The sequence below is a fragment of the Triturus cristatus genome, chromosome 9 (assembly GCF_964204655.1).
Source record: "Triturus cristatus chromosome 9, aTriCri1.1, whole genome shotgun sequence".
In the NCBI taxonomy this organism is placed as follows: Eukaryota; Metazoa; Chordata; class Amphibia; order Caudata; family Salamandridae; genus Triturus; species Triturus cristatus.
The window spans coordinates 922745838-922761058 of record NC_140592.1 but is presented as its reverse complement, the minus strand read 5'-3'; the positions used below and the strand labels follow the sequence as shown (position 1 = coordinate 922761058).

The following is a 15221-nucleotide window of genomic DNA, read 5'->3' as shown; positions in this document are numbered from 1 at the left end:
GCAAAGCCAATAGATCTTGATAATGCCAGAGTTATTGGCCTTGTCAAAGTGAATGTCTTTTAGCTATGTTGTCTAGCATCACATCTGCTGGTCAGCATGGCTGAAAGTCACTAAAAAAAGCACTATGATGTGGCCAGCGCAGGCCATGTCATAGCGCTTTTTTGTGTTAGGAGGGGCGGGACAATAAACTCAACATCGGGGCGCAGATACTAGGCATCGGCTTAACATCCTGTGATTCTAGGCTTTCAGTGACTTTCAGCCATACTGAACAGCAGATGTGCTACTAGACAACATGGCTAAAAGCCATTGAAATTGATGAGGCCAATCGTTCAGGCATTGTCAAGACCTATTGGCTTTGCCAATGCTTGTTTGCCACAGGACTAGATTGATTGTAGGCCAGTTATTTTAGGCCTAGGGAGGGTGATGGTGGCTCTGTCATATTCTCCCACTCCCTCAAGTTGGTTGCATCAGGGGAAGATTCAGGATGAATGTAAATATGAGAATGGATGGATAAACTGGAGACAGGAAAAGAATTGAAAGGGGCTGATCTGAACATTCTTGCCAGGGCTGATTTTGGTTTCCTGTCCAGCCCTGATAGACTGCATGAAGTGTACAGGACCATTGCTTACCGATAGAAGATATAGGTTGTAAGCCTTTTCCTGAATGGAAGATGGTGGATGGTTAGTGCCATTGCAATGGGAATGGCTTTCCAAATTTTACTGGCTATATAAGCATAAGAATTTCCACCCATGTGATTTGGAAGGAACAAGAAATGGGAAAAAGTAGAGTTGAGGGCATGATTAGGCAAAAACAGAGAGAGCATATTTTGATGAATGCTTGACTATGACAGGTGTAGAGGATCTTAAGGACAAGGCATTTTTAAACCGGAAATTAATGCAGAAATTGAAAAGGTGAGAGATAGAAACATAGCACAGAAGACCTAACTATGGCCTTGCGACAGGTTTCAAAAGACTCGTATTCTACTGAGTTCGTCAGTGACGCATTTAATGGAAAAACTTCCAACACAGGCTGAAAGCAAAAATAGACTCTTCCAACTGTATACCCACACTGAGAAGTGTTTTCTCTCTTAGACAAGCGCTTCAGTGCTCCTTATATGGGTAGTAAGGTCTATACTAATACTATGATGCAATACAATACACTTTCCAGAGAGACCCACATATAAAGCATGGTAGTAATCCAACTGAGTGTTAGCAGACTTAAACTCAGTCCTGCTTAGGTATGCATTATTTTAAACTATCCTTTCTTCAATTAAATAAGGATACACTGGAATTTGAAGTTTAGAAATATAGCCTGAAGTAATGAAAATGCTTATTGAACACTGGTACTATGTCAGTAATTATGCTCGATGGCATAAGGACTATTAATAGAAGGTTTTTTGATCTTAAAATGGGAATGCATTTCGTATGATAACAGAAATGGAGATAACAGAATTTTACTGGTGTTATTCTGCTTTATATTTTACTGATTTTATGCCACTATTATGAGAACTGTAGTAATTTTATACAGAGAGGCTGTACTCTCCCATAATATATATGGTGTATTATCTTAACTGATAATTCTAATGCTAATGCGTGTTACTTTCTGTTAAAAATACATTTTAGTCAAACGGATGCAACTATACGGACTTCCACTTTGCACAGCTTTTACTGCTATTTATGCACCTGCACTGAGACATTCTTTTGCTCTCCAAATCAAGTAAACAAATATTTACAAGTGTTCCAAATAATGGACTGCAATACTTTTTTAATGATCTAATGCATATTTTGTTTTTACAGTTGTCAGTAATGCGTGGCTGGAAACTCTACTACCAGTTATAGAAGGTTTGCCTAAAGAGACTATCAGGCATGAGGTAACGTGATTTTACTTTGTGCGATTTAAGTCTAAAATATCTGTCATATCGTTAAAGTGAAATGGATTCTGATAAACGCTTTCCTAAATATACCCATCTCAACAACTTTGCTGTGGACTTGTGCATTGAAAATATTATCCATGGCGGATTAGTTCTACAAGTTCAAAGCTCTGCTCTGCAGAGTGACTTCATACTCTACGTAGTTGTGATGCATAAGCTTGCAACTATGATTAGGATCCCTTTACTAGCTGTTCACTGGAACTCTGCGTGCTTCTTGTACATTCTGTATATACCACAAATATGGTGGTAGAGGCTACACTATCTTAACTAGAGGAGTGCCATGACCATAATGAGTTCAACTAAGAAAAATAGACAGAAAAGCCTCACCCACATAATTGTGGCATGCGTCATCATAGGCAATTCCGTCCTACCTTGTTTGGATATTACCATCAATGTGGTCTCAACCTTAGGGTGAGATAGATCAAAGAATTACTTACTGGATAGAACTAGGACCCTGATCGAATGTTAAAACTACCTTGGGGTAAACCCAAAAGATATCTCTTTATTCAGTGGGTACACCGAGCAGTATTAAAAATATCTATTGTATGAAACAGAGAAATCTCTGCCATATTTCCTACCAGCATATTTAAGCCCCTATCTGTAGCCCAAAAGGGTTTAAGGTCTTCGTCGGGGGAACTAGAATCCCTTAGGTGTCCAGATCCTCACTAGAACCGTGCTAGCTGTAAGAGGGTCATAACTTCTCAGCCTGTCTTATGTAAGCTATCCTACATTTAGGGGGTTCAGGCTCAATTGGTGTCAATGGAGGGAATCACTCCTGTAGTTCTACAGTCATCAAGGAAGTGGACCCATGCTTCCACCAATTTATTCCTCCATGGACCGCTCTTACCTTTGTCTGCATTTAATTCTTCCCCCATGGACGCACTCACCTGGTGAGGGTGAATGCGGTCCACAGAGAAAGAAATAGATGCAATGTACAGCATGGTTCAAAATAATTGCCAAAGCCAACTGGTCCCATAGGTTGCATTGATTGTCTTAGGCTTCATCAGTGATTTTTTTTTAAGGAGTACAATTGAAGTTTGAAAGAAATATTGACATCCTCAACATTCTAAATAACATCAGATAAGAAAATTCAAAAGTTTGCATTTTCTTCTTAGGCTGAACTTGTGAAATTCAAAATAAATTCTTAAAGGAAACAAGCAAATCATTCCTATTTCTCAGTTCCCTTCCAGTTTGAAAAAAAATTATCATAAAGTTTTCTGACATAGTATCGTGTGATCAAGCAAATTAACTTTGAGGGTACTATCATATTTTGCTTGAGAACAAAATTTGAAATGTTTTCTCTGCAAATAGCATCAGAAGAAGAAAGGAGGATGACATGCTGTGCCAAAACCTGAAAGAGAATTTGAAGCAATGTTTTTTCAGACATTCAACCTCACTAGCTGGGGGCTTCTCTCTCTTATTTTGAAAGGTAAAGGAGAATACAAACCATGTATTGGTTATTAAGAGCTAAATGTAATTACAATGTGAAATAGTTACCCTTCAATCTTATTTCACTCCAACTTGATTACCACAGTTGACCTGAGAGAAGCAAACAGTCGTATGAGAATACGAGAGGGGGCTGAATGGAAAATGTCCTTTAATTCTAGATGTGGTCACCTCTCAAATATTTGGTCATGTCTATTGGGCTTTCTAACACTCTGGCTGCTTTCCAACATTTTATTAACTAAATCTTTACTGATTTTCTGAATGTTTACATGGTGGTATACTTAGATGACATCCTAATATACTCCAACATCTCTAAGATGAATATTGCACTCATGTCAGTGAAATCTCAGCCACACTTTGTACCCTAAACCATAGGAATGTCTGATTAAAATCCCCCAGAATCACTTTCTTGGGTTTTCAGATTTTTTGATAAGTAATTAGTATGGACTTCTCTAAGATGTAAGCAATGCTTGAAGAGCCAACCCCTTGATTCGTAAAAGTACAAAGTCTCATCTGGTTTGCCAATTTGTATCTGCAGTTCATGCAAGACTAATAAAGGATCTTGCTTTGTTTAGTAATAAGAACAAACATTTCTAAAACAGGACGTAGACTTAGCATCAGCCCCATTAATGAGAGACCCTGATGTATTAGTGCCTATTGTAGTAGAAATCAATGTATTTTATTATGTAACAGGAGTAAAATCATAATATGATTCCAAGATTCAAGCTTTCTATCCTGCAGCCATCTCAGGTATAGGTTCATACACCATCTCAGAAACTGAAACTGCAACATGTACGACAGAGAAGTACTAGCAATCAAAGACACATTCTTCCACTTGATGCATTAGGAGCACATCCTAAGATCACAGTGTGGACAAAACTATAAGAATTTTTTTAATCGTATTTCCATGAAGTGCACCAATGCCCATTATGCCCTGTGCACACATTTTCTCACAATTCAACTATGTAGTCACTTCTAGACATGGGTGCAGACTTGGCAAGACAGATGCCCTCTTATGACTAACTGAAGAAATTTAAGTGATTTACACCTCACCTCACATCATAATCCATAATACAGTGATCCAACGAAGGATGCAAAGAGAACCTACAAAGATCATTAGTCAGCAGATCTATTCAACAAACTGTTGTGAAATGATGTTAGGACTCTTCGGTATGTTGCGCCAAGACTCTGTATGGGAGTGAGGTATGGGGCTTCAGAGACACGTCACTGATTCAAACTGAGGAAAATAAGTTCCTCAGAAGGGTCCTGCAAGTACCCCAAAGTACGCCTTCCCACATTGTTCATGAGGAGCTAGGCCTCACCTATATTAGTGAAAGGTTAAGTTTTAAACCTATTACATGCTGGATAAAAATATGGACTAACCCTGAGGCAAGTCTAAGCAGACAAATACTTGAGGACTGTATTGCTCGGAACAAAGGTCATCGGATACCCTGGCTCAAACATGTAAGGGATACCCTGAAATGGTTGGGTTATGCCAACTATTTTGATGAGCCCTCTACACTCACTTCCCGAGACAAGGGTGCTATAAAGACTGAATTTCTACGGCGCTTAGCATGCGAAAGGGAGGACAGAGAACTGTTGAAAGTCTCAGTGAGAGCCCACCTGCTAACAAAATCATTGCCGGGAATGGAATTTTATCTGTCTAATATATACAACAAACATGATAGATTCTTAATGACCAGATTTAGACTGAATCTTTTGCATCATATTTGATCAGTTCCTGCAGGGTTCACAGCAGACATTGACACAAAGGGACCTTGCGGCTGCGATCAGAGATCTCCGCAAGATACTCTCCATTTTGTTTTTCTTTGTCCCTTTTATGCGTACCCAAGGTCATTGTTTTTAAAAACTATTTTAAGACGTACCGAATTGAGCCAGGTTAAGGTGGCACTTTTATTCCTGAAACTTTCCTCAGACCCATTTACGCTGTTCATTTCTTAAGATCAGATGTAAAACTAAGGAATACTAGAAGTGAGGAGTAGCCACCCTCGTTTTCATGGGGTACAGATGTATATGTTGCTTCAACATAGCCTGGGTTTCTTGTTTTTATTAGCTAATTTTATGATGAATGTTTCTTATTCTTTAATTAGTCCCGGGAGCAGTTTTAATGCATACTTTCTGCCTCCTTTTTAACATTGCACCAGCCTAGGATCCGTTTAATATTGTTTAATGGCTGGTCTAATGTTATTAGGGAGTCTTACGTTGTTTACATTGGGCCGGGCTATGATATATTATCCCGCTTCAACTTGTCAAATCCTTGCACTTTATCATAATATGCTGCTATATTCAGAGTCCCACTTCCCTAGTGGTTCTACCTAATTCTCACGTCCATGACGGTTTAGTGACGCTGTTTTGCTTAATTGTAGAAGCTGTGAAGTTTTTATTGCTTTTAATTATGTGTATATTGACTTAAACATGCAATGTTTTATTTGTTTCTTTGTGTTATGCTCTTTTATGGATATTCTTATATCCAAATAAAGATTAATTGATTGATTGACTCTTCGGTAACTGGGCTTACAAGACTTAGGAAGATGTTCTAGCTGAAAAGTAGCTATTTTTGGTGCCCTCACCTAAAACCATTGATATAAGAATGCATCAAGACTTGCATGATCTGCTTCCAATCAAAGCCTCTCAAACAACAACAGTAGGATTGTTGGATCACTTATAAACTCCAATGCAATCCACAAACATGATTTCAATGGGCTTAATCTTGGCGCTGCCTCCTTCCAATAGGTATACAGCACTGATGAACACAGTGGATTATTTGATTACGATTTATCTCTTTATTCCACTCAGAAATTACCCCCAACAGTAGAATTAGTTGAAATCTTTTTAGTCCACATATTTCATCTACAAGATCTTCCTGATATAATTGATATGGACAAAAACACAATTCATGGCCCTCTTTTGGAAATAATTGATAAACAGAGTGGGTACTAAACACTGGTAATAAAACACTTGTTTATGATGGATTACATAGAGTTTGCCTATAGTAATTCTTTGCACTCATTTCAAGGAAGATTTTGTATCTGCTCATATAGATTCCTTCCCCAGATCTGGCCTTCCAAGATTACCTCTGCCGTCCCCTCTGTGACAGTTCTACAACTTATTCATACCATCCAAAAGGTAGCACATCAACATCCGTGGCAATGGACAGCACAACATAAATGATTTGTAGATAATCATGGAAGCAAAACACCTTCATACTAGTAGATACAGGGTGTGGTTATCCAGAAAACCCTTAGCAATTGCTGAGTCCTATTCAAGTGTATGCTAAATTTTGTAGGACCTTTTCAGTAAAACGGAGGTGGGCACATCAGCTGTTCGACTTGCACTTCCCTTACACTGGCACATCCAGCTGGTATTCCATGTGTTCCAACTTAAAGCCTCTACTTCAACCCTCCTCCATTCATGATAGGCAGAACCCCTGAACACTGATAGAGACTTCTAGCTGCAGATTCCTTACCATTGAATTTCCCAGGCGTCAGGCTGGATCTGGAAACTTTTGCTGAGAAATATCCCTTGCGCGTTGTCGGGTGGCTCCATTCGGCTCCACATGACGTCGTCGGCATAGTTAGCATCAGTTATGATGTTGCGGTACCTATATAGGCACGACTCAGGCGTAGACATCAGTTCTTTTCCTTCTGCGCCAGTTAAAAGCCAATACAGGAAGAGCTACTCCTCTTCCACTTTTTGACAGACTTTTTCCCGACTTTTTGTCGAATTACTGATTTTTTTTCATCGTGTGCGAGGATGTCTTCGAGGAAGACAGCGTTTAAGCCGTGCAAGGCCTGTCCCCGCATGATGACAGTCACTGATCCCCACCTCGTCTGCGTCTGTCTCGAACGTGACCACGATCTGAAGTCGTGCTCGGACAGTCGGGCCAAGGCTTCTAAGACTTTACGGGAGAGGGCTCTGAAGCTCCTTGTGGCCCAACAGCCTGCTCGATTAAGCAAGACTCCACGGAGGTCCCGGTCCCGATCAAGGAAGAGGAGGTCGCAGGACTGCTCTCAGAGCTCAAAGTCCTCTTCATCCCACTCAAGGTCATCGGAACACTCTGGTAAGAGGCAGAAGAAGAAGTCCGAGCAGACTTCAGCTTCACCTTGATTTTCCTCTGTCGACAAAGGAGGTTAGGAGCACCGACACTCTAGGCACGGTTCTAGGGAGCTGAGCCAGGGTCGACTTCACACCTTCCATCTATTCCAGTAACCGGAGCGACCCTTACCCAGATCAAAGAGTTCTACGAGGCCATGCACCATGTATTTGAGTGGCCATCCCCTCTGGTGAGCCTTTGAGTCCCACGGGGTCAGAAGGGGCCTGTCGAATTTGATGCAGTTGGCCACAGTGTCGGTGGGGCCTCAGAGATCCGATCTCGGATCTGGGTCGACCCCAGTCATGCCACCGTGACTTCCCTCAGGGTCGGACCCAAAGTCGGTGCCTTCGGCACCGCCAGTGCCAGCTCCATCCTTATCCTCGATGACACGGAGTCTGAACAACGTCACTCGATGCCATTTCTGATGTCGATTGAACCCAGGGTTCTATGTTGTCGCCTGAATACTTTGTGTACGTGTTAGGCTCGGTAAAAGAATGGGTGGCTCTTTTGACCCTCTGGAACACCAGGATGACTCTGCAGAGCAGTTGGACTGGTATAGGGTGCTTGGCGAAGCCAGTGGACTGGATACTTCTCCAAATACTGGCATGCTCTCTCCACCAACTGTGGCTACGGAGGAGGGGGCATCTTATGCCATGGTGGTTAAGAGGGCAGCCAAGGTCCTTGGACTGGAGCTGACCTCAGTGGAGGTCAGGACTAAGCTCCTGACTGAAGTGCTTCAGCCTGGGGCTTCCTCCTCAGAACCACTTTTTCCCTTTAATGAAGCACTTACTGATGTCCTTCAAAGCACGTGGTCCAAGGCTAGCACAGGGACTCCTGAGATTAGGACAATTGCATGCCGCCATCACCCAGCTCCGCGCAACCCAAAGTTCCTGAGTCAACACTCCACCCCTGAAAGTCTGATGGTGCAGGCCTCTACGTCACAGGTCACGTTCCCTTCTGCTCCTCCGGATAGGGAATCCAGGAGGCTGGATTCATTTGGGAAGAAAATGTTTTTTTCCTCCAGACTGGCATTGTGGTTGCTGAATACCACGTGCTTATTGGGCCATTTCTCCCACTCCATTTGGGAAACGGTTGCTCAAGTGCTGCCACAAATCCCGGAGGAGGCCCAGGCTGTGCTCTCTCAGGCAGTTAAGGACTGGAGAGATGCAGCAAAATTCATCATAAGGTGTGGCCTTGATACGACAGATTCGCTGGGCAGATTGATTTCCACGACAGTGGCCTTGAGGCGCCATGCCTGGCTTAGGACAACTGGCTTCTCGGGTGATGTCCAGGCAAACTTGATGGAGATGCCCTTTGATGGAACCTGCCTTTTTTGGGAAAGGCAGATTTGGCCCTAGTGAGGTTCAAGGACTGTCGAGCTATGGCCAGATCCCTGGGCCTCTCTTCTACTCCCCGTGGCCAGTCTACCTTCCGCTCCTTTCTTGGAAACGAAAGGGGTTTCCAGACGTGTCAGCCCTATCCCGGCCACCGTCCTGCGCAGGCTTGGACGTGGTTCATTCCGACCTAGGCATTGAAGCCAAAAGTCTTCAGCCACCCTGCCCTCGGCAGCTCCAAGCACTCCTAATCTGACTCGGAAAGACCACACCACTCCAGTTGGGAGGAGAATCTATCATCATCTCCCCAACTGGAGGTCCGTAACATCAGACAAGTGGGTCTTGCAGATCATTCAGGAGGGCTATTCTCTGCCTTTCCTTTCTTTTCCTCCTCCCATTCTGCCAAATCAGGAACGGCTGGTGGAGGATCATTTAAGATTGCTCAAAGACGAAGTTACAGTTCTATTGCCCAAAGGAGCTACAGAAAGGGTCCCGGGTTGAGAAGTAGGCAGTGGCTGTTATTCCCTCTACTTTCTGATTCCGAAGACGAACAAATGGTTGTGGCCCATTTTAGATCTTTGGACCGTCAATCTCTTCCTCAAGAAGGAGAAATTCAAGATGCTCACTGTAGCTCAGGTCTTGTCTGCCCTAGACCAAGAAGACTGAATGGTAGCGTTGAACATGCAGGATGCTATTTTCACATCCCCATCTTGCCATGTCACAGGTGTCACCTGTGGTTCAAGGTAGGCCGTGAGCAATTTCAGTTTAACGTGCTCCCCTTCGGCCTTACCAGTGCCCCTCTGGTGTTCACCAAGGTGATGGCGGTGGTCGCAGCTCATCGGCGCCAGTTAGGGGTGTCAGTCATCCCCTACCTCGATGACTGGCTGTTGAAGGCGTCCTCCACCAGGCTGTTGTTTCCACCTTCAGACTACGGCGGACCTCCTGCATTCACTAGGGTTCTTTATAGGAGCTGTTCTAGACACAGTGCAGTTTCGGGTCTATGCTCCCAAGCTGTGAGTCCAGGATATTCAGATTATGATTCCGATGTTTCGGCCTCTATCCTGGATTTCGGTGAGACGGACACTGAGGCTGTTGGGCCTCATGGCCTCCTGCATCCTGTTGGTAAAGCATGCAAAGTGGTGTATGCAGGCTCTGCAGTGAAACCTGAAGTTCCAGTGGGCACAGTATTAGGGAAATCTCTCCGATGTGGTTCAGATCTCAGAAGGAACTGCAAAAGATCTGCAGTGGTGTTTTTTTGGTTTTTTTTTAAAGCTGCATATGAATCAATTTATTAAAGCTTGCAAAAAAGAACCAACACACACAATTAAGCCTCCTGGCCTTTTTCTATGTTGATTCACTTCTTAGTCAGTTACATTATATCATGTAATAGAAGAAACATTGATTGGTCCAACAACTCTCCATAAAAATTAATAATGTACTACAAATAGTGCTCTTTCACAAGTCCATATTACGGTGGCGGCCATCTTATAATGTTGTTTGGCCTGTATTATTATCAAATGTTCACTGATATCAATTTTCTGTTAAGTTGTATTTTACCAACAGGTTTTCAAAATATATATTTTTTTTATTAGGTCTTGGGCATATTGATGTTACAGGTATAAGAATCACATATATTTCAGTAAAGAAGATGACAGTAAAATAAACAGAAGCAAAAACAACTCAGGGCTACATATTGCATGGGTTCATTTGTCCTCAGAAAAACACAGTTTCAGTGTTATAACCGCACACATCTAATTTACATATACATCGGACTGAGAACTGGAGAGACGTGCATACACCAGATCGTGTAAATCACCCGACTGGCCCACAAGTATTAACCTTAGAAAAATATGCCTAAACCGCCACGATTCTTGTACTTTTTTAGGTCAAATCATATCTATTTCTGCTGGACTAAGAAGCCCAACGCACGCGCAATGATTCTTGACCTTCTGCGCAGGGCTACATACCTACCCCACTGTCCCGAGGAAGACCCGCCGTGACGCTTATTAAATATTGCGCTTTACACAGGGTCGAAACGTCGACGCATACTATGAGTCTACACAACGTCTCAGTTCACAAATTAACTTATACAGGATCATGAAGCGTATGTGAACAATCATATGGACATAATCAAAAATTGTATCCTCCCAAAAAATCTTTTTTGATTTCTCTATTTATCATATACTAAGTGTATCGTCTGTATTTACCACTACATGTCACTCCTTCTCCACAAGTCTTTCAATTGTATCACTGTAGCCTAGCTTATTCGTTATTCCTTCTTAAAAAAATACCGATTGAAATTTCGCTTGGGTGTGTTTTATTTTTCTTCCCTGTTTTCCTAATTTATGGATATATGTTACATATAATGTATATATACTGTGAACACTCTAAAGCAATTGAAAATTCCCCAACAGAACCATTGTATCTATATAATAAATAGTTTACATATACAGCATTACTGTTCTCCATTGCCCGATGACCTGTCTTGTGTGGTGGATCGTAAATATTGTAGTAACAGTTCTAAGATATATTTGGGCCTTGATAGAGCAGGTAACTCTTCAACATATAGTACAAGGTTTTCCCTACGATATATTAAGTCCTTCAACCATTGTTCAGTAGTCGGGCCATTTCATCGCTACCCTCCTCTTGGCCAGTAACAAGGCGATTCGTACATATTTACCCATGCCTCCCTTCAAGAATGGCGTATGACTCAGCAGACATATATGTGGTGTGCATTCTATTATAATGTTGTCATAACAATCAGCCAGCGTGTCACCTCGGCCCATAACCTCGCCACCCGTCTGCACTCCCAGGCCAGGTGCCAAAAAACTGCACCCATCCCACATCTTTTACATGCATCATTATCTCGGAAACCATACTTGAATAGTTTGTGTGGTGTGTGATAAACCTGGTGAAGGTATTTGAAGTGGATTATTTGCAGATTTCCGTTTGACGTGGTTGCGTGTGTGAGCTGGCAGCAGTGTTCCCACTCTTTCTGTGTGATCTGCGGGCCCAGTCTTGTGTTCCACTGGTCTAAACGCTTGTTTCAGGTTGTGGTTTTCTCCTCTCTAGCTGCTCGATAAAGTTTGGTGACTAGTTTGTATCTTGTTGGGCTGACTAGTAGGGTCTGAATGGTCTGTGACACTGGTGGCTCGGCAGGAAATGTGTTGTAGTGTGCCTGTATTGCCTTTTTTAGTCTATGAAAGATGAAAATAAATAGTGGTGTTCTGTTCTGCACATAACTTAAGTCATCTTCTGGAATAAAATATCCATTTAGGTATAGATCTTGCATTTTGTGAATCCCAGCCAGCGTCAGTGTATGCATAGTTCCCGTTTCCTGTGTCACTGATAATTCCGCATGATGCGCAATTATTAACAGGGGAGCATATAGTGGTAGTTTCGTAGTTATATGGCCTAACGCCTGCCATGCCGATATCATTGTGTCTATAGAATTTATTTAATTTTTGGGCGTTCCCCTGTTGAACTGTGCCAGTATTGATCGCAGTGGAATGCAATGTGTGTCACCGTCTTCGACCGCAACGTGTGGGAGTTTTGTACCAATAATGTGCGTGCTGCGCTTGGGCACAGAGGTAATATAGATACATGTCAGGTACACTGAAACCCCCTCTCTTGTAGGGTGAGGGTCCCCCAGCTCACTTGGGCTTGCTTACACCCCCATACTAGTCATATCAGCAGGGATCGGACTGTTTTGAAGAAGAATTTGGATAATTTTACAGGTATATTGCTGAACAGGTACAGAAATCGTGGTAGGACTACCATTTTAATGAGGGCAATGCGGTCTGCCAATGATAGAGGCATCGATGGCTACCTGGTCACCTGCTGTTCCAGGACCGTGCATGCCGTACCATAGTTCTCCTATATGACTTTATCAGGGTCCCGATGAACCCATATCCGTAGATACTTTACAGGTTCTGTTGTCCATACAAGAGGGAACTCTATAGGGTGCGGGAAGGTCTTCTCAGTCAGCGGCACGACGACAGACTTCATCTAATTAATGCTCAATCCCGAGAATAGTCAGAATCGGATGTATTCCCGTAATATCGGAGCCATGAAAATCTGTGGTTCCCTAATAAAAAGTAGCATATCATCCGCATAGAGTGAAATGCTTACAGGACGGTGGACAAATCTTAATGCCGCCGCTCGATGTCGCTGCCTTATAATGCAGGCAAGAGGTTTTAGCGTCAAGGCAAAAAGAGCGGTGATAGGGGGCATCCCTGTCTGGTTCCTCTACCTATCTTAATGGGGTCCGATGTGTGCCCCTCCACCCGAATTTGTGCTGTGGGATCTGTTTATAACAGTCGAACCCAGCTAATAAATATGGGAGGGAATCTGCAGTGGTGGTTGACGAACCGCAATTGGGTCAATGGCAGACCCCTCTCCCTTCCCCAACCAGATCTCACAGTCATGAAAGCTGCATCACTTCTGGGATGGGGTGGCCATCTGGGAGAGGTGGAGATCAGGGGACACAGTTCCCTGGCAGAGTCGGGGCACCACATACATTTGTTGGAGCTCTGAGCGCTTCTATTGGCATTGAAAGGGGAAGCTAGTGGAGGTGTTCACGGAAAACACCACCGCCATGTGGTACTGCAACAAGCAGGGCGGGTTGGGGTACTCAACACTTTGTCGAGAGGCCCTGTGTCTCGGGACATGGCTGGAACAGCAAGGCATAACCCTGGTGGTTCAACACCTGGCAGGTTCTCTGAATGCCAGAGTGGACCAACCTTCGATGCCTAACGAATCCCGAATGGTGTCTCCAGTCGGAGGTGGCGCAAAGTCTCTTTTATCAGTGGGGAGAACCTTGGTTAGATTTGTTTGCCTCCAAAGAGAACTCACAGTGTCAGTTATACTGCATGCTGGAGTTTTCAAGGCGGCTATCGCTCAGAGATATCTTTAGTCGCGGGTGGAGCTCAGGCATACTGTCTGCCTTTCCACCCATACCACTCCTGCCCAGGGTTCTGAAGAAGATCACGAGCAACCAGGCCCAAGTAATTTTTGTGGCTTCGGACTGGGAGAGGAGAGTCTGGTATCCAGAACTTCTGAAGATGACCATTGATCTTCCGATCAGGCTGCCCCTTCTGGAAGATTGTCTGTCGCTGCAGCAGGGGAGGGTTCTCCACCCGAACCTGTCAACTCTGCGCCTCCATGTGTGGAAATTTTGCACCGGCAGTTGATGGCTTTTTACCTTCTTCCGGAAGTATGTAACGTTATCTTGGCGGCCAGGCAGCCCTTCACTAAGACGGTATATGCCTACTGTTGGCAGAAATTTGTATTATATTCTACAGAAAGGTCTATTGACCCTCTTTCTGCTTCTCTTTCCTCTGTTCTCTTATTCACTCTGACCCTTGCCCAGCAGGGCTCTGATTTGGAAACTCTCAAGGATTACCTTTCTGCTCTGTCTGCTTTTTTACAGCTGCCAGACCACCCCTCTCTCTTTAAGTCTCCAATTGTACATAGGTTTCTCAAAGGGCTGGCTCACTTGTTTCCACTCACATCCCTTGTTATGCCACAGTGAGACCTTAATTTGGTCCTCACCTACCTAAAGTGTGCTCCCTTCTAGCCTTTACATAACTGTCCCCTTTGGCTGTTGACCATCAAACCTGCCTTTTTAGTGGTGATTACATCTGGCCGGAGGGTGAGTGAGTTGCAGGTGTTATCTTGCACGCCTCCCTATCTGATATATTTTCCAGACAAAGTGGTGCTTCGCACCCGAGCTACCTTTTCATCAAAGGTCGTGACCCTATTCCATCTGGGTCAATCCATCACATTGCCCAGCTTCTTTGCTCCCTGCATCCCTCTAAAGAGGAGAAGTGTCTCCACCGACTGGGCCCAAAAAGAGCGTTGTTGTTCTATGTTGACCGCACAAAAGAGTTCCGGGTGGTGGGCAGCCAAGCTCTGGAATGAATTGCTGGTTATTACTAGGATCCAACCTAGCAGACTTCTGTTTAGGAAAATGCTCAAGACCTGGCTGTTCCCCTCATAGGAAAATGTAACAGTTCCCTCCCTGAAACGGTACACGTTACAGGTTACATTTAGGGCCAAGACACCTTGGCATTCGTACCTCTATAAATCTTTTACTTACTTACTTACGACCAACTTTTTGTGGGGCACGTGGAAGCTAAGAAGTGAAGGGCAGTGCTGAAAATGACCATCTCTCACTGGGTCATTCTTTGCATTAAGATCTGCTATGACTTGGCATAGAAGCAGCCCCCTGAGGGATGAATGGCCCATTCGAACAGGAGAAAGGCTGCGACAACGGCCTTGGCTCGGGGTGTCCAAGTCCTGGACATCTGTCAGGCAGCAATGTGGGCATCTTTGTACACATTCGCCAAAGACTACTGCCTGTGCTATCAGGTCTGCAGGGACGGGCATTTTGGCC

The 15221-nt window shown here is 43.7% G+C and overlaps 1 protein-coding gene across 1 annotated transcript in view; it reads left to right on the top strand.

Moving 5' to 3' along the window:
- PPP4R4 (protein phosphatase 4 regulatory subunit 4) overlaps positions 1-15221 on the top strand; it is a 2085322-nt gene that overhangs the window by 542558 nt on the left and 1527543 nt on the right. Inside the window, exon 5 of the mRNA XM_085626471.1 lies at positions 1797-1870. Coding sequence (XP_085482597.1) covers positions 1797-1870 — 74 coding nt within the window. The remainder of the gene's footprint in view (positions 1-1796; positions 1871-15221) is intronic.